Source organism: Phalaenopsis equestris, unplaced genomic scaffold (assembly GCF_001263595.1).
Source record: "Phalaenopsis equestris unplaced genomic scaffold, ASM126359v1 Scaffold000002, whole genome shotgun sequence".
NCBI lineage: Eukaryota > Viridiplantae > Streptophyta > Magnoliopsida > Asparagales > Orchidaceae > Phalaenopsis > Phalaenopsis equestris.
Window position 1 is genome coordinate 13739742 of NW_018164444.1, and position 20422 is coordinate 13760163.

General features: G+C 34.0%; 1 protein-coding gene across 4 annotated transcripts; it reads left to right on the forward strand.

Moving 5' to 3' along the window:
* Positions 1-3510: 3510 nt before the first annotated feature.
* LOC110027401 (pentatricopeptide repeat-containing protein At2g17525, mitochondrial) lies at positions 3511-19418 on the forward strand. 4 transcript variants are annotated; one of them, XR_002294340.1, is made up of 3 exons: positions 3511-5209; positions 18354-18472; positions 18670-19418. XR_002294340.1 is itself a non-coding variant. In XM_020728830.1 (2 exons), the coding sequence occupies exons 1-2, from the start codon at positions 3598-3600 to the stop codon at positions 18690-18692; spliced, it is 1635 nt and encodes a 544-aa protein (XP_020584489.1). In that variant the 5' UTR covers positions 3511-3597; the 3' UTR covers positions 18693-19418. The 4 variants fall into 4 exon arrangements, 3 of the variants coding, with proteins under 3 accessions (XP_020584489.1, XP_020584499.1, XP_020584476.1); XM_020728830.1 differs by lacking the exon at positions 18354-18472; XM_020728840.1 differs by lacking the exons at positions 18354-18472; positions 18670-19418 and adding an exon at positions 17357-17541.
* The last annotated feature ends 1004 nt before the right edge of the window (positions 19419-20422 follow it).

A 20422-nucleotide genomic window follows, 5' to 3' on the forward strand; every position in this document is an offset into this window, starting at 1 on the left:
TGTGTGTAGATCAATAACTTCATTATAGTATAACTCGGTTATAAAGGAATTGAGAAGCTTTCATTATATTTGGACTATCCATTACTTTGGGGCCGTAGTTCTTCTATAAGGAGTAGTCATCATAATTTTTTAACTTTACCTAGATCGAGATCTTGTGATTTTCAATCTCTAGGTTAATTGGTATCATCCTTTATTTGATTGAGTAATGTTTTAGAAAGAGTTTCTCCAAGGTTGTCCATAACATTGGACTATTGAGCTAAATATTGTCTAAGAAGTCAAGGAATTTTTTTTCCTCTAAGGGAACTTATTTATAAGGAAAAAAAATCCTAATTTATAAATAAAATGAGTTCTCCAAGATATCAAAAATATTTTGTGATACAAAGTAAATAATGAAAAAGAAAAAAATGAGAAAAATAACAAATAAATCAAGGGTAGAAGACTTCAAAGGATAAAATATTAATAGTAAAAAATAAAGATTTAATGATAAAATACAGTATATATTCTAATGAAATTTCTCATAGTATGATCTTTGTTGTTCTTCTGCATATACTTACACATGACTTCATATTTATGACATGTGCCCACACTTTTCCCACCTTTCAAGATGTTGAACTCAGATATGTTCGTGGTTTATGTCAAATTATTCTAGTATGGAGAACAAGAATGAGAAAGAAAAAGATTGAAAGAGAGAGTGAGAAGAGGAGCCTCCGAGATGAGAGACTCCTCCCCAAACATTTGGTATATTTTAAATATTTTAGTGTGTATGATCTTCCATACAATAATGCACACATTAATCATACAATTATATGTTTCAATCAAGTAATATTTAGATTCTTAATTTGAGTTATCAATCTTACATGGAACTTGTTATTTTTCAAAGATAATTTTAATTACTAGTCTACAAATCTTAAATTTCGTTCAAATGATTTTAATTTTTTATTTTGAAAAAGAGTCTAAAATCCTAGTTTAAAGTAAAAAAAGCTAAAGCCCTTGAATTGATTTAATCCAAATCAAGTTCCTCTAAATGATTCTTCTATTGATATTAATAATTGTAGCCTCATACTTTTTATTCTCTTATGAGATATAACAAGTACTGTAGTTTCATATTATATCAAATTATTTTAACCCCGCAAATACTCTAATAATTTCACATTTTCCAATAAAATTGCAAATATTTAATGATAATATTCTTATTCCACTAAACACCTTTCTTTAGCCTAGTTATGTGCACATTCTTTTTCTGATAGTACTAAATTACAATGAGTTATAATAGTTTAAATAGCCTGTTCAAATGTAAAATATGCATGGAAAATTAAAGCATTAACTTAAACCTTCATATACTCATGAATCTAACATGGATTACTTAGATTTAATAAACCAATCTAATGAAGTAAAGAGCTAACGATTATGCATGATTGAAAACATAAACATAAATTTCATTAAAGATCAAAACAAGTAATACAAGAATAAGAAAATAGAAAAGATAAGGGATGGCATCTCCCTGCTGGATTTTCTTTTTTGATTGCTTCACACTTCCACTTACCATCCACATATTGAAAATGAAAATCTAGGCTCTATGACAAGAAAGTACATCTTATGGCACCCTCTATTCTCTTAAAACCTACTTTTATACATAATTCATTCCAACCACCAAAATTGATATGTGCCCGTGGACAACACTGAGGCGCCACTATATTGCGTTTTTTCGCTAATATCGAGCACGATGACATTGGAACCGAACATCACCTTTCATGAAGTCTGATATTCGAAGTAGGGCTTGGGGGCGATATGACCCTGCTTTTAGGGCGTCAGGGCACTGTTGTATGGTTGTTGGAGTGTTAATGTTTGGCGTCGTAGTGTCCAGCTTTCTGGATTTTGAATTCAAAATAGTTTCTAGCATTGTAGTGTCCGACTTTTTGGATTTTGAATTCAAATGAGCCTCTTCGAGCGTTGAGAAGTCACTCCATTAATGTTGAGGCACTATCATTTAAATGCGACGTCGCTATGTCTCATGCACTAGTACGTCAATACTTAAACTAAATATGTCCTCCATATGCTATGCTTTATTTATATACTGCATATATTGACATAAAAATACCAAACAAAAAAGCATAAAATTGACATAATTGGAATGAAAAATACCTCATAAAGCACATTAATTTGCATATTTATAAGTATCCTTTTGTAATGGTACACAATTTAACAAAAAGAAAAAAAAACAAGAAGTGCTTGCAAATATGCAAAGAGCTATAATGTGACATCATATCCCAATGCTTTATGTTATGTCATCCCTAATATACATAGTATATATGGGTTATGAAAGTTAGAGCTCATCAAATCAACACACTCACAATCCAACTCGGCTAGCGAACTTAGCAAGTTAATTGTCAAGTCAACTTGTTAGGACAATAACACATCCCAAATGATAGTACAACAACGAACCTCACATATGGTTCAATGACGCATCCTGAAGATGGTGTAATAATGTACCTCGAAGACGGTGACTTTCTATGGACTCTTAAGGTTCCATTTATGCAGCTCACGACTCTGGCCTTTGTGGTCTACGGACGTCATCACAACTCATCAATATGTCTATGTGAACAACTATGACCTAAGTGTCCACAGCTCGTGTGTCTCATGACTCCGATTTTTGTGACCTACGGACGTCATCACATCTCACCACTACGACTTACATAACCAATTATAACCTAAGAAATCTACAACACATGCAGCTCACGACTCAGACCTCTGTGGCCTACGTGTCTACATGTCTATAGCTCCCGTGACCAACCATGTCCGGCATGGCTCATAGCTCGTGCAATTCCTATCTTTGGCTACTACGACCATCATGACTCACCATTACGACCTGTGTGACCAACTACGACTTATGTGATGCATAGCTCGTGCAGCTCTCGACATCAAGCCTTGCGACCTACGAACATAATCACTTATCACTACCACAGTCTACATAGTCCACAACTCATGTATATACCATATATATCCCAACTTCGGCCCCTCGTTCTATGAACGTAATCACAGCTCATTACTACGACCTATATAACCAACCATGACCTGTGTTGCCTACAACTCATATATCTCTCAACTCCGCCTCTGCGACCTAATGACGTTACCATAGCTCTCCATAAAAGCATACATAACCAACCACGACAGCATGGCTCACAACTCCGACAGTTTTCCAGTATACCTCTGTGGTCAAATTTTATTAATGTTTTATAACAATATATATATGTGAAAAAATTATTATTATTGAATTTATTTTAAGACAAATATATTATAAGTTTTAATTCCTTATCATATACTACATTTTTCTAAAAAATTTATAAATCTGATATAATTTGATTTTGATCTAAAATTTTTTCCTTGTTATCTTATTATGTCGACGTGTATGACATGAAGTCGCACATATTATATCGATTGCCAATGTACAAAAAAATGCAAATAAATATACGATTTTTTTAACTACATGAACAAACAAATAAACTAAACGAAACAAAATTACCATTTTACCAGACATAGCCTTACGCCGCCGCCGGCCGCCATGACCCATCGGGACAAGAATTTCACGCAGCAGAACTCATGCTCTCTCCCTCTCGCGCTCTTCCATTTCATAGACGAAAACCCGTAGTTTGCCCAATCCCAAAGGCTAACTCTCTCTGCCGGAGCTCTTCGGCCTCTATCTTATCAGGCGAGCCCCCATCGCCAGATGATGTTGCCGATATCATCCTCCGGCAGAAATCCGCCGCCCTCTCCCTCCGCACCTTTCGGTGGGCTCTCGCTCTCCCCTCCTTCACTCCGACACCCTCCGTCTACCAAGCCCTCATCCGCTCTCTTCTCTCCTTCCGCCGCTTCGACACCGCCCTCGAAGTCCTTTCCAACCTCCCCTCATCTCCCGACGAAGCCACCCTCGTCGCCCTCTTCCGTGAACTAGGCCGCGCTGGCATGACTCACCGCGCCCTCCAACTGTTCGATGAATTGCCTGACCTGTTCAACCTGCCTAATCCACCTTCGCTCAAGGTCCTCAACTCTATCCTCGATCTCCTCGTCGTCGACAACATTGATCACAGCAGACATTTCTTCCGGAAGAAGATGAAAGGCCGCGGAGATGATCACACATTTGGTATTCTTATGAAGGGTCTCTGCCGCACCAATCGCATTGCAGAGGGATTTAAGCTGCTCACATTAATGAAAAAGACTGGTTTGAAGCCCAACCCAGTGATCTATAACACTCTTATCCATGCACTCTGCAGGAATGGGAAGGTCGGGAGGGCTCGAAGCTTGATGGCAGAGATGGACAACCCGAGCGATGTCACCTTCAGTATATTAATCTCGGCTTATTGTAGAGAGGGTAGTTTGGTGCAGGCGCTAGTCATGTTGGAGAAAAGTTTTGATTTTGGGTTTGTTCCTGATGCCATTACAGTGACTAAGATAGTGGAGCTGCTTTGTGGCCATGACAGAGCCATGGAGGCAATGGAGATTTTTGAGAGAGTGGAAAAGAGGGGTGGTGTTGTTGACATTGTAGCTTATAATACATTGATAAAAGGATATTGTGAAGTGGCGAAGCCAGAAGTTGGAAGGAGGGTTATGAGGGAAATAGAGAGGAAGGGGTGCCTCCCAAATACACAGACTTACAATGTTCTCATCTCTGGTTTCTGTGAATCAGAGAAAATGGATTCTGCAATTGATCTTTTCAGAGAGATGGAGATGGATGGCATCAGTCCAGGGTTCAATACATATGACACTTTGATTAGAGGATTTTGCTTGGCAGGAAGGGTTGGAGATGGATTAAAGTTATTGAATTTGATGGAAGAACAATGGGGAGAGAATGTCAACTACATAAGTCCTTATAACTATATCCTCTATGGGTACTACAAGGAAGGAAGAATGGAAGAAGCCTATGAGTTTCTCCATAAAAGAATGGGAAGTTCTTTTCCTAGAGCAAAAGAGAGGAGCTTGAGGATACTTAGTTTTTGTACTGAGGATAGGATTGAAGAAGCTTTGTTGGTTTATGAGGGAATGGTCAACGAAGGAGATTTGCCAAGCGTTCTGGTTTATGCTAGCTTAATCCAAGGGCTCTGCAAACAAGGAGAAGTGCGGAAAGCATTTCATATGATGAATGCGATGATGGAGAAGGGATTCTTTCCATTAGCTTTGACTTTCAACTTTTTGATTCAATGCTTCTGTGACACAGGTAGGTTTGTGAGTGCTTTAAAGCTTCTTAAGGAGATGGAGAGCAGGAAATGCTCGCCTGATGTTGGTAGTTATAGTCCTTTAATCTGTTATCTTTGTCAGAATGGAGAATTTGAGAAGGCTTCTGGCTTTATTGTGCAAATGGTTGAAAGATGCTGCACTCCTGATTATATTATATGGAAATGTTTGTTATTTAGTGATTCGTTGTGGAAAAAAGATAATTTTGAAATTAGAATTCATATAGAGGAAGTAATATCCATTTGTTGTATTGAGGAATGAGAAAGTAGATTAAATCTAAGTTCTCTTTTGGTACCTATAGTGTTGCTTTATTAATATTTGAATGTCCCTTTACCCTGGAAGGCATAAAAATACCTTGGTTGCTTTTGGATTTTTGATCTAGAATTTAGCTTAGGCTGGGGTTTCTAAAAGAATAATGCTTTTTTATACAGATCGACTTAGAAAAATACAAGAAAACTTTTTGTGGACTGAGTATATTTCTTGGTGAATCATTTTAGTTGAATATTACTGATGTGGAAATCCAATGTGAATTATCAAATTAATAAGTGATTTGATTAAGCACTCTCAAATTTGTGATCCTTTACTGTTTTCTTCACCAAAAGCTTGAACTACAATAGTAAAAACTTGGAAAGGATGTTTCATGTTTTACGCAACAATCCACATATCTAGTAATTATAGTTTAAAAAGTGTTTGAAAGGGGTCTGGTTAGATTTTTAAAATTGTTTACTTAAGTTTGGCTCATTTCAAGATTGGGGAAATTTCTCCTTGATATTTAGTTGGGAGTGTGGGCTAGCAATCTCTAACCATATGTGTATTTGCAAAAGGATTGCGACACAAGGTTGGGGGGATAAGGAATTAAAATTCTCTTCCTCACTTCTTTTGTTAATGGTGGTTGTGTGTCTTTGACGTACAAGAGAAAGATGAGGAAAAGGAAATGAAACAAAAAGAGAGTTGAGAGAAGAGGTAAAAGAGGAGAGAAATATTTCAAGATGTGATATGTTAAAGTGTGAGATGTCCATGTTATGCAGGATGGTACATAGTATTAGCTGTAACTACACAAACATTAAATTGAGCCAATTTCACACAAGTAGCAACATAAAGATGCAACCGTGTTTAATGAATAATAAAACTAACGAAAATATTTTCACTAGTAATAGTATGTAAGATTATTCTTGAGATAAAAATTTAGCGAAATGGTCTCATGTCTATTTGTAGGGAACATATAATCCCAAAGTATGCAAAAGATCAATTTATTTTTAGTCAATTTAAATATGAACTAAAATGATACCTGGGCGAGATTGTTTTAGTCTCCATTTAAAATGACTGGGGATTATTTTAGTCCCTATTTAAATAGCTTGGAACTAAATTAATCATTTACATAGTTTGGGGCCATTTTGCTCCCCTTGTAAATAGTTGAAGAACCATTTTGGTTCTTTTATCCCAATACATAGGTGTCTAAAAATATATATGATGCTGACAAAAAAAATAAATAAATAAAAGAAGCTATAAAAGAGGTTAATATACTACTTAAGCATAATGGTTATGCTTGCTCATCTACTTAGCATATACAACATTAATTAAGTAGAGCAACACATTAGCATGAATGTATATAGTTGATAACCAAAGATTATGTGCAAGTAAGTTATTGTTTAATTATATGCAGCCAATTTTTTGTTGTATTTAGCCGCCACACTAGGTTCCTCACTTAAGCTTGTCATCACAAGGTACCTCTCCTTCACTCTATGAGTTGGTGGAGAAACTATCTTACACATACATTCTCAGTAGGTAATGGAGATATGCCCTACACTTTACTTCAAAGCGAGAGGCAAGCAACTGCTAGTCCTTCACACTAGATCATAATGTTCCTACTTCGAGATGAGTGTGTAGGGTAACCTACTATTCTAGCACAACCAAGTTATAAAACCTCTTGTTAGAATCTAACCAAAAGTCTCTTAACCTCTGTAGTTGACTCAAAGCTATTGCCTAAAACTTTGATATACACAATAAAAATACCATGTTTGTAATATATATAATAGAAAACCAATTCTTGTAAAGTAAGAATAAAAAGTGTGCTTTACAAAAAGCTAAGAGGAGACTTGACATGACGAGGAACGCTTGAAGCTTTCTCTTGTTCCTTTCCTTGAACATTTGGATATTATGCTCTCCAATTGATCATTTTGTTATTTGTTGTTTACTTGTGATACCAATGGGTATAATCATTAACAGAGTGAAAATGTGTTTAACTACCTTCCAAAAAAAGAAAAAAGAAAAAAGGAAAAAGGTAAGAAAAGAAAAGAAAAGAAAATGTGTTTAATTAGGAATTAGCTTTTTGTGCGAACTGTATCATTAAATAATTGCTTGATTGAATAATATATTGAAGATATGAGTTTCTGGATCATCATATAGCACGATATTCATTGTATTGTATGGTTTATTTAATTCACAATAGATGAAGCACATTCTGTTGTACGATGTTTGCCCCCTACTATGATTCATTGTTGGATCTAATTATTTCAATTGATCTTTTTCTTGCAGCAAGCACAATTAGAAGTGCCAATCACATTGAACGATCTAAATTGTATTTTACAATTTTTCAAAACTTTATGCATCGTTTTTTTTTAAAATTTATCTCTGTTATGTAATTAGTTGAATTATTTATACCATATTTTACTCATTATTTTGTGTTCATCACTCCTTAGCATATAGTATTAATGCAAACTTAAAAATTTATTACAATGTCACTAAGGCCTTGATACCACGCTTGAATCAAGGTAAAACAACACTTTGCACTTCGAGCTTGATAGTTTCCTCGAGAGTTAATTCCGAAGCTGGCCTTGCATGCTGTTTTATCTCCAAGCTAGCTGCTAATGTATGACTAACTGGCAACCAATAGTTAATACTTAACAAATCACATTAGATAATGTACTGGATACATAATAATTCATAATTGTGTTATTTTAGGATCAATTACACTGAATTTGAGGTGAATTCAATTTTTCTTAGTTTATCCCTAAATTTTTAGTATTTTTATCAAGTTAACTTAATTATGGTAAATTTGCAAAAGGCTTGTGGAGAGACTTAGAAGTGAATTTTCAAAGTTTATGAATCTTCAGTGAGTTTACTATTTTAATAAATTTCGGTAGAGTTAACCATTAAATTTGTTTTTAATTATTGTCTCTAACTACTGCAACAATTAGTACTTGGTTCATTTATGCTGTTAAATTGCAATTCGGTGCTCTTGGTGACTTGAGGTTCCTTGATTTCTATTGATTTGAATATCAGGTTTTGTGACCTTAATTCGTATTTTTTGATCATGAACTATTTTTGAATATCTTGATTTCTTCTTTATCCTGATTCATGTTATCTGATAAGACTTAAATTTGAATTTGGGTTCTTGTTTTAATTCCTTCGTTTAACCATGGCTTAAATTTTGATTCTATGTTGTCTTTCTTGTACACTCCCTGAGATTCTACTTAATATTTTCATGGCTTACAAGAAACAGTGATTAAAAAGGTTATCTTCTGGCTTATGTTTTATATGAATACTGCAGTTATTCAGATCTGATTTGATTTTGCCATTGTTAAACCTGGATTTGTAGTTTATGATGAATTCTATGTTACTTTTATATAGATTTTTTTTGTAATGATTATTATCAATTTTTGTCATTTGTGAAATTTATTTCCATCCTAAATGCTATTTTATTTCTGTTTCTTATTGAGTTGGGAAATTCACACTTTTTCTCCTTGTTTTCAAATTTGAGCTGGCATAGCTTGTGGTGTATCTTGTTTATATATATATATATATATATATATATATATATATATATTTGGCAGATTAAGCATTTTGTTTTCAAATTTTAGTTTCATATTAATCTAAATTAGTGTTATTAGATACTTATGGAGTTAAATTATGGAGTTTTTCATAGATTTTTATTTTTGCTGGTGGATAAAATTAGTAGATGCCAAGATTGTTTGTCGGCGAAAATTAGGTTTGTATGTCTAGTGCAAAGTTGATCAGGATGAGATTTATACTAATCAAAATTTCTTTGATATGATTGCAAATATAACTAATTTAGATCAGAATTTTGACCCAATTTCTTCTTTGTAATACATAAATTCTATTTCAGTGAAAAAAAATTATGTAATGTTGATATGACAGCATTTATTTCAGATCTCCCATAAATTGTAAATTGAGAGAAAGCGTTTATTAGTCCACAACCTTAATTGCCTCAAGTCTCATTACAGCTTGGCTTATTCTTCTAAAAGAAAGCATAAAAATTTTTCTCTTTTTTTTTTTGGTCATACATCTGGTTTAATAAGATGGCATACTTAAAAGATACTTACAATTAATGTATTAAGGGTAAATACATCTTTTTGCTGTCTCAACTTATCAATTCACATTCTGCAAGATGACCAAAAATGTTCCTTCATTGACTATCTATCAAAGACTCTTATCAATCAAGAATGACAAAAATAAGGCCGAATTAAGAGTTTCTTTATTCAAATTGCTCCTGATTTTCCTCTCTTGTTAATTGTACATACTCTTTCCTTATAGCTAAATATTTTGATTAGGAATATGTCTTATTAGGTTACCTAAAATAGATTGTACAAATTGTTATTTATTGGAATGAAAGCAAAGGAAAAAAGATCGAGCCAATTCTCTCAAAAGTTGATATGGCATCAGAGCCTTGGGGAGCTCTATTCATCATGATCCATCGTCTTCTTATTCTTATGTACAAGAGCAACGCACGTAGAGGTTCGGGTCTTTTTTTTTTCCGTTCTCTTCCTCTACCTGCACCTGGTTCTTCTGTGTGGCAAACACTTTTCTGCCTTATAGCCCGATTCTTTCGTCGCCTCTGCCCTAGCGCGATCTTCCTTGATCACCGACAACCCCCCTGCCACGATTAAGCTTCGCATCCGAAGCCGCACAATCCCTCGTTGAAGCACCTCTCTCGCGAACAACTCAGCTTGCTGCGCCTCTTCGATCGTGGCTCGATCCTGCAGAACAACCAGCTCTGAATCTCTACGATCTCGTTGTCTCTTTCCCAGAAAGCTTGGAGCGCCACTGTATCGCAGGATTCCATCACGAAGGAGTTTTGGATCTTGGCACGCAATGTTGTATTGCGCAGAAATCTTCTTAGTATATTACTGGCTCTTGGTTTCTTTTTTCTTTGGTTTTAGATTGATAATCAATTTGTGTGACAATTCTGTTTAGATAGTTGTCTGATAAAACATATGAAATGTTAGCTATCAGATTTACGAGAAAGTATTATGCAACATGGGAATTTCAATTGAAGATGTTTTTAAAAGAAAAGGAGCTTTGGGGTCATATTGATTGGTCTTTTTCAGTACCTACAGAGCCGAAAGATCTTGGTTAATGAGAGGCAAAAGATGCTTAGATCGATTCTTGGATTTTGGGATCTATTGAGGTTGTATGGTGAGCAATTAACGATCATTTGACACAACTAAAGAAATTTAGGAATACTTGAAACACGTTTACAATCAAAATGATACTGCAAAACACTTTCAATTGGAACTTGATATGAGTAATTATAGTCAAGGCAATCTTTCGATCGAACAATATTATTTTGACTCTCTTAATTTATGGAGCAAATATCCCAATATTATCTATGTTAAGATGTTAAATGAGAATTTATCTAGTCTTTAAGCTATTCATGAGTGAGTCCTCGCGATCAATTTTTGATGAAGCTCAGACCTGAATTTTAAACTGCTCGGGCTGGGCTGCTGAATAAAGAATCAGTCCTTTGTTTGGATTTATGTTTTGGTGAATTACTATGTGAAGAATAAAGATTGACGACACAAGACTCCATCGGCACAACTGGTGGATCATCTAAAATAGTTAATATTGCATATGCTGCTCAAAATAATGGAAATGGAACAAAACAGTGTTATAGCTGCAAAGAATTTGGTCATATCGCCAACTATTGTAGTAAGGAGTTCTGTAATTATTGCAAGCAAAGCAACATATTATTAAAGAGTGTCCTACAAGATCACAAAACCACAGACCACAAGCTCTTCATGCTACGGTATCCGACTCTCACAATTTTGGTTCGACATCCACAGTTGCTAGCAATAATCAAATTGTTCTTACACCAAATATGGTTCAACAAATGATTTCTTTGCCTTTTCTGCCCTTGGTCTTCAAAGGTAAGACTATTACTTCTGTTTTTTCTTCTTGATTTGTTGATTCCGGCGCCACAAATCATATGACTGACACAGTTGATTTATTGCATAATCAATGTCTGTATACTGGTACTCAACGTATTCAGGTTGCTGATGAAAATATATTTCAATTACGACAGTTGGTGATATAAACTCTTTCTCGATCTGTCTTGGTTTCTCTTAAATTATCTACTAACTTACTTTCCGTTGGTCAAATGGTCGATAACAATTGTGATGTACACTTTTCTCGTGATAGTTGTATTGTGCAGGAGCAGATGTCAGGGAAGGTGATAGCGAAGGAACTTAAAATCTGCAGATTATTTCCATTAGAATTTATCGTTTCTCGTACTTTGTCATTTGCTTCTTTAGTTGTTGGAAATAAGACTGACATTTGACAGACGATTAGGTCATCCAAATAATGTTGTTTTGAATCATTTGTTGTAAAGTGGTGTTTTTGGTTTTACAGATAAAAGTTTATTAGTTGATTGCTCCTCTTGTAAATTGGGCAAAAGTAAAATATTGTATTTTCCTATTTTGGGTAGTCATGCTAATAGATTTTTTTGACATTATTCATAGTGATGTTTGGGGAATTATACCGGTCACACTCTCAGTATAATTATTGTGACATTTATTGACAATTACAATTGATTCACATGGATCTGTTTTTTGAATTCCAAAACAAAAGTATTTACTGTGTTTCAAATCTTTGTGATATGTTGAAACTCAGTTCTCTACTTGTATTAAAATCTTACGATCTGACAACGATGGTGAGTACGTGTCTCATGGGTTTCAAACATTTCTTATAACAAGGGTATTGTTTTACAATGTTCATGTCTTTATACACCTTAGCAGAATGAAGTTACCGAACGAAAAAATCGACATCTGTTGGAGATAGTGCGTACATTGTTGTTAGATTTTCTGTCGTAGCTAAATGTAGATTGAACCTTTATCTAGTGTAGTTTATCGATTTATCATTTAACATCTCAACAATGGAAGTTTGATTCTCCTTGCTATTGAATTTTTTGTAAACATCCTAATTATCATATGCTACATACTTTTGGATGTATTTGTTTTGTTCATTTACCTGCTCATGAACATTATAATTTGGCAGCATAGTCTGTTCGATGTCTCTTTATGTGTTACAATCCTAATCATAAAAGTTTTGTGATAATTCAATTAATAATCGATGACATATCTCTCGAAATGTGATTTTCTTTGAACATTACTACTATTTTCAGCATCATCTTTCGACATCTGATACCGTTGTACTTCCTCACTTTGATTATTCTTTTTTTGATAAATGATTCAAGCCAGACCTTGTCTATACATGACGCCTGCCCTTTCACCTCTGGTTCTTCTCGACTCTGCTCTTCAAAATGCTCCTATGATTCTTCAATGATCAACTCGACACATTCATCCTATGGATAAATATTATGCAATTTTAACTAATACTACAGTTTCTACCTCTTATTCTCTGGATGCTAAATGGACTTGTTGGACAAAAGACATGCAATTGGAAATTCAGACACTTCAAGACAATCATACTTGTGATATTGTTTCATGTCTTGCAGGTGTTAAACCCATTGGTTGTAAATGACTTTATTCTGTTAAGCTCCGATATGATGGTTCCCTTAATAGATATAAGGCTAGATTGGTAGCTTTTGGCTATCGACAGAAATATGGGTTTGATTATAAAGAGACATTTGCACGTGTGGCTAAGTTGACAACTGTCCAACTTATTCTATCTATTGTTGCATCTAAAGGTTGATTCTTACGATATATGAGTGTTAAAAATGCATTTTTGCATTGGGATCTCAAGGAAGATACTATATGCTCCTTTGGGCTTATATTCTATACCCTCAATGATGTTTGTAAGCTCAAATTGTCTATATATGGTTTGAAACAAGCTCCACAGACCTGGTTTGAAAAGTTTCACAATACTCTTCTTAGCTTCTCTTTTATTCAAGGTCAGTATGATTCTTCATTATTTCTTTGCCAAAATGACAAAGGAATTGTGTTGTTTTTAGTCTATGTTGATGATATTATCATCACAAGATCTGGTACTCAATTGATGTCTCAGTTACAGAAGCGTCTTTAGGTTCTTTTCATATAAAGGATTTGGGGTCTTTAATTTGTTTCTTAGATCTTGAGGTCACTCTTCTCTTGCTGGTATGTTTCTTCATCAACATAACTATACTAAGAAACTCATTACTTTGGCTGGTCTCCAGGAAGGTCGTCCTGTTGATACTCCTTTGGAAGTTAATGTTAAATATCAAGAAAATGATGGTGACTTTCTATCTGATCCATCTCTGTATCAACAACTTATTGGGAGTCAATTATCTAACCATTACACGTCTTGATATTTCATTTGTTGTGCAACAAGTTAGTCAATTCATGCAGACACCTAAATTTCTTCATTTAGTTACAGTTCGACGTATTGTTAGGTATTTGAAAGGTACTTCTCATCGTGATTTGTCCTTTTATGCGAAGTCTCCTATTCTCTTAACAACCCACAGTAATGCTGACTGGGCTGGTTGTTCTGATACATATAGATCGATTACTAGTTGATGTATGTTTCTCGACAACTTTTTAATTTCTTGGAAGAGTAACAAATAAGATCGAGTGTCTAAGTCTTCTACTTAGTCTGAATTTGTGTTATGTCCTCTGCTTGTTCTGAGATCATTTGGCTTCGGGGTTTGTTGGCTGAGCTTGATTTTTCTCAACTTGGGTCTACTTTTCTTTATGAAGATTATACTAGTGCCATCTAGGTTACTGCTAATATTTTCTTTCATCAGCGCACGAAATGCATAGAAGTGGACTGTCATTCTATTCATGAAGCTTATGATAATGCTGCTATTTTTCTTCCTCATATCTCCTCTGATTTTCAGACAACCAATATATGTACTAAGGCTCTTTCTCGGCAGCGTCATCAATTTCTTGTTGGCAACTTGTTGCTTCTTGATCAGTCAACAACAATTTAAGGGAGAATATCAATCAAGAATGACAAAAATGAGGCAAAATTAAGACTTTCTTTATTTAAATTGATCCTAGTTTTCCTCTCTTGTTAATTGTACATATTTTTTCCTTATAGCTGAATATTTAGATTAAGAATATGTATTATTAGATTACCTAACTTTTGTTGTTGGAGGAACTAGGTTTAGTTTCATGTTTTGAGAGATTATATTCTCTACATGAATCTTTTTTCTCCGTTGCATTCTTTTTTTTTTTTTGTTTTGCAAGTGTTGTGTTTGTATCTTCCTCGGAAACAGTTGATGAACCTTCTAGAAGCCCAAGAAAGCCCAAGACTTCCTAGGTCTACCTCTTCCTTTCTTAACACAAGTTGAATCTAAAACATCTACTCTCCTAGTCAGATCATCAGATGGTCGACGTTTAATGTGACAAAATCATCTAAAACGACTCTCTAATTTTGTCCGTCACAGGAGCTACACCAACCCTATCACGGATATATTCATTTCACATTTTGTCTCTAAGTGTAAAGCTGTATAAAGCCACTCATCCACCTAATCATTCTCATCTCGGTAACACTTAACTTATTATTATGTTTCTCTTTTAAAGGCCGACATTCAGCGTCATATAGCATTGCAGTTTTCACCACTGTCTTATAAAATTTTCCTTTCAGTCTAAGCGGTACTTTTCTATCACACAAAAGGCCCGAAGCATTCCTCCACTTCAACCAACTTGAACTACTATTAACATCCTTATTGCCTCCAATAATTTTGATGTTTTTTTTGTTACCAATGACTTTTAACTCCCGATGTCATCCACAATGTAGAAGTTTAATGTTGACACCAACTTCATCATTCAATGTCTAACATTGACCATAATATTGATGATAATGAAGTTTTCACCTATTTTCAACAATGATATTGATGCTCTGTGCAAATAAAGCTGTCTTCTGACATTGGTAACAATGTTGTTGTTCGCCGTAGGCAATAATACGGATGCATGTTGTTGGCATAGATACTAATTACTCTCAACCCTAATAAAATCTATGCTTGCCAGCACTAATAATGTTGACATTACCATCGCCAACAATATCGTTACATGTTGTCGATACCAATGCCAAAAGCCATAATGTTTGAGCTCACCATCCTAATAATTTTGATGCTTGTTATCATTAATTATAATAATGCTTATTTTTAACACCAACATTGTTATCTACCCATCCCAAAAAGATTTTTATGCAGTGTCACTAATAATATTAATTTATGTTATTATTGATGAAGCTGAATCATGTTGATCAAAATCAACCCAATTTTTGTCATTGTGAATAAAGTTGATGGACAATATCAACATCAATCTTGATGCCAGTTGTCTTTCAATGTCAATACCAACACCAACGCTCAAAAATTACTGTAAGTATGTCGCTTCCTGTCTCATCAACATCAATTTTGGCCCTCACTGACGCAATTGAAGTCATTTCCTAACATTGCCACCAAGGTTTATGTTCTTCTTCACCAATTAAGTTGATGCTTAGTATTGCATCATCTGATGCCTATTGCCAACAACCACGTACATATGTTATTTCTACTGTTATTGATGTTAATATTTTTGGTCTTTAGTCTCTCTTTCTATTATATGGGAAGACCAAACATACAATCAATAATCTTTTAATGTCAATTCTAATGTCCCTCAAGAATCCTCCTACACCTTCCAAATAAGTTTTCTTCAATAATTCATGCCTTTTACATTGTATCAATGTATTCTTCAATTATGAGGACATTCCTTATAACATATAACTAAAACTAGCAGCATTATTTCAATTAACCGATAGATAATTTGATTTTCTCCCTTTTTATGCTTTCCACATAAAGAATTTCATGTAACCTATCATGAGCTTTTCTTAACTTTTGTTATTAGTTTGCATACAACATTTTTGTTCAATGTGAAGACCATAAACTCTCTCTACTGTCATAAAAACTCTAGCATGCAATAAGCTTGCACTATATGGCATACATTTGATTTATTCTTTCCTTTCCTAATTTCTTTGCATCTTTGGCCCATGATTCAAGACATTTTTCAATGTAAGCGCCATCAGCTGGAGTAAAATGCAAAGCATATAAAATTATAATAATATGACATAATGTAGGGTCAATAGACTCTACAAAATAAATTTACAATTTTCCATAAATCAAAATATAAAAGATTAAGCGAAGATGGACAATTAAAATAATTTCTCATTGTCAAAGAAAAATTAGTTTTGGTACTGTGGAATTGCTTCCAATCTGTTCTTCTGAAGCTATTATAGATTTTAAACCTCATCAAATTTAGCTAATCATGGAATTGCTTCCAATCTGTTATACCACCTGAATTGTGGAATATTATCGCAATTTTTTCATGTTAACTTGTCTTAAACAAAGCCACAGCTCAGCATCAAACTTCTGATGTGTTATATCTGCAATTACCTGTTAATCTCATCGGTTACATAACACAAATTTGTGTTTCAAAATCATCATACAGTAAATTTTGCTCTTCATCTAATCATTTTATTTTTCTGTTCATCTCAGTGAAAAAAGGGGGCATTTACATACATACCACCCAATTCCTAAGTGTTTACATACGAAGCAAATCTTTCGTCAGCAAAAAAAAAAAAAAAAAATCACCATTTTAACTTTTAAAAGGCAAAATAGTAATGTGGCATGCATGTAAAGATTGAATTTTATGTTTTAGATATGTAAACACATAAGAATTGAGTGTTTTGTATGTAAATCTTCCAAAAAAAACACTGATCGGCAGCTAAAATTCAGAAGCCGGAGAAGACAAGGGAGACTCAAATTCTGTCTGTACTCGTCTGAAAAACAATGCGACGGACGTTATTTTTTGACGCTTCTGTGGTCACTGGGAATTTTTCTTGGCATTTTGTATGCAATGATGATCTCTACTGCGTTGTTACTAATTATTATTATTATTTTCAATGTTATTTACAGTGCGCCACTTTTGATGGAAACAGTTCCAGAAAAAGACCTAACGCTGCTGATTCGCTTATAATTATTTTAAGATGCAAACTTCTTTAAGATTTTCTAACCAGTTTTTATATTTCATTCATGCTGCCATGAATTATTCATTTTTTATACTCATAATTGACAAATTTGTCTAGCTCAAGCTGCCTTCATCAAGGATAAAGATACCATTAAGAATTTTATTTGTCATTGATAAGCTAAGAAACTGTTCTATTTAATAGACAATCTTACTCTTGGATTGGTCAAGAATTTCTTCGAAGTTTGTTGGCTGGATTAAGAATTTCTTTAGTTGTATCTGAGATTTCCTTTTTAATATTTTTTTAATGGTGAGAAGTAGGGTGGCTTTAACTATTCTAATAGTATGAGATAAGGCTGTGTTCTTTCCCTTCACATTTTCACTTTGGCTCATATTTATAATGTTTTTAATCTAAAATCCTTAGATCCTTGGACTCATTCCTTGGTTAGATGCTATCACTATGTTCAGAGATTTGGCTTCTAAATGCTACAACCTTTTCATCCTCTTTAAAATTTCTTCTTTTGCTTCATGATGTGTAGCTATTTTTTTTCACAAAGTAGTAACCATTACAATTACATCTGTGTGTTTCTTTTTTCGTGCATGTAGAGTGTTGGCAACTTGTAGTAATTGTGAATTTTTTAGTCTTGTCTTTCTGCATAAGAAGGTTAATTATATTTTCTTCAACTCATTTGTCATTTTGTATGCAATGACAGCTTACCCCAATTCTCCTAAAGCATTCTCAAATTATATGTATATTCTTACAATCATATTTGCTTAAGGGCACAATAAATAGCAATCATACATTTAGTTTTTAATTCATTAAGATCTAACTAAGCTTTTGACCAATTATCAATGGGTTTTAGAATTACTTTTGCTTTCATCCACTTTAATTGATGGTTGAAATCTTTCCATAACAAGGTACATAATTCTAATGTCATTTGCTTGTAGGTATGTGGTCATTCTATTTTTTTCAAAAATGAAGGTAACATGATCAAACAAAGTGGGTTTAATGGTGGATCTTCCTTCTAGCTTGAACCATAAGGAAAATCATGTGGTATATGGGCAATGTAAGGCGATTTATTTTTAGATGGTCAGCTAAAATAAATCTCAGGCTAGATAACACTTAACGGTTAACACGACCTTTTTAAAATAGGAAAATTTACGTATTAGTGAGTGAGAAATTTTGAAAAAATATCATAAAAATAAGTATTTTTATTTTATGTTTTTCTTATAATTTCTTGATAATTGTGTATTTTATCTGCAGGTTTGTCCCTAAAAAAAATTTAAAAGTTTTGGTGAGTTTGTTGGGGTGCTGCGCGTCAGATACCAGTGCCATAATGTTGTGATATGAGGCCCTAATGAATTTTTTCCCGAGAGCTCAAAGTTGCAGCGTCGGGTGACCAGCGCCGCAACGCCAATTCCAACTCCCCAGCGCCCAAAGTAAGTGCCACGGTGCTATTCCAAGTCATGCAAGTTCAGTGGATGAGACAGATCCAACTCCACAATGTTACCACATTCAATGCTGCCTATCAAAACCAGCCTAAAGGATCAAAAGATTGAGAAGGCCAAGCCGTGGTGCCAAGAACCAGAGTCGCAGCACCACAACATTAGTTTTGAGTGCTGCAATCTAGAGCCAGTGCCATAACCTCAGTAACTTTAAAGCCGCGACACTATGACTTGACAAGGCAATTATTGAATGCACATTTTGATTTTCTTGGAGGGAGAGCAGCTATATATGTATGTATTGTTAAAAAGGTGTGCTGGAGTGTCTAAGGTAGGCTTTAACAAGAGTCTTTCAGTGTGAGTGAGTGCCTTGTGTGATGTCTTCTTTGTTTGAGAGTTTAAGCGTGTTATTTCTTGTGCTGGTGAAGCAAAGGGATGAATCAAGTGAAATGTTCGGAGATTTCTGAAATTATCAGTCTTTATCATTTAGTTTATGTTCTTTTCTTAACTCACACTTTGTAAACACACCCTTGTATTGTTGAATAGATTTATTTGTGATATTTTATAGTATTTCCATGGTGGACTAAACTGGCTAGTTCCTATGGATTTCTAGTTTTCTAAAATCAATGTTTTGAATTAGATTTAATGTTTTGAAAACTTTAAAATTTTATTGAATCATCAACTTCATTTTGGAATTCGTAGCGGCTATATTTTTGTTTGAAATTTTGTGACTTTGAGATATTGAGAGAGTCCTTACTACCACATGGAGATTCACAAGATAAATTTAGAGAAATAGACATATTCCCCTTGAATATTTGCAATCAATAGAGAAATGTGTATATTCTATCTTTGAAATGCTTATGAGCATAGGCATATGACTTCGGGCTTTGAGAATGAGTGTTTTTGTTTGCAATGGATGAAAACCTAAAATCATTTTTTTCTCCCGATTGACAAATTAATTTACTTAAAAAGATTTAATTGCATTGATTTCATGAATGAAAAATCCATAGGAAACCTCTCTTGCATTTGAAGCTCTTTAGATAGAAAAATAAAAAAATAACTTATTTCAAAATTTTCACTTCTTTGTATAGAATTAAAGTATGTGGAACTTGTGCCTTTGACTTTAATTTTCTTTCATCTCATTTCCTATATGATGACCCTGTTAGAAGAAGAGTAGATCTTTTAGATTTGGCTTAAGTTAAGAAATGTAGAGGTAGACCTAAAAAGAATTGAGCGTGTTGTATAAAAAATGATCCTAAATTATTAGAATTAAATGAAAATATGACACTAAATAAGACACAATGGAGAAAAAGGATTCATGTAGCCGACACCACTTTGTGGGATAGAGGATGATTGTTGTTATTGTCATTTTCGATGGGGTGATTTCAAACTCATTTTAATTGTATTACTTATACCAAACTTGTATTTTTGTGAGCCCATGTAAGATTGAGCCACCTACATACAGTGTAGTTTCCTTGTATTCACATATTTAACACTTAAAGTTTGATATTTACATTTATAACATTTTGGTATCATAAATAGTGCATGAAAATGTGCATTTCACTTTTCAAGAA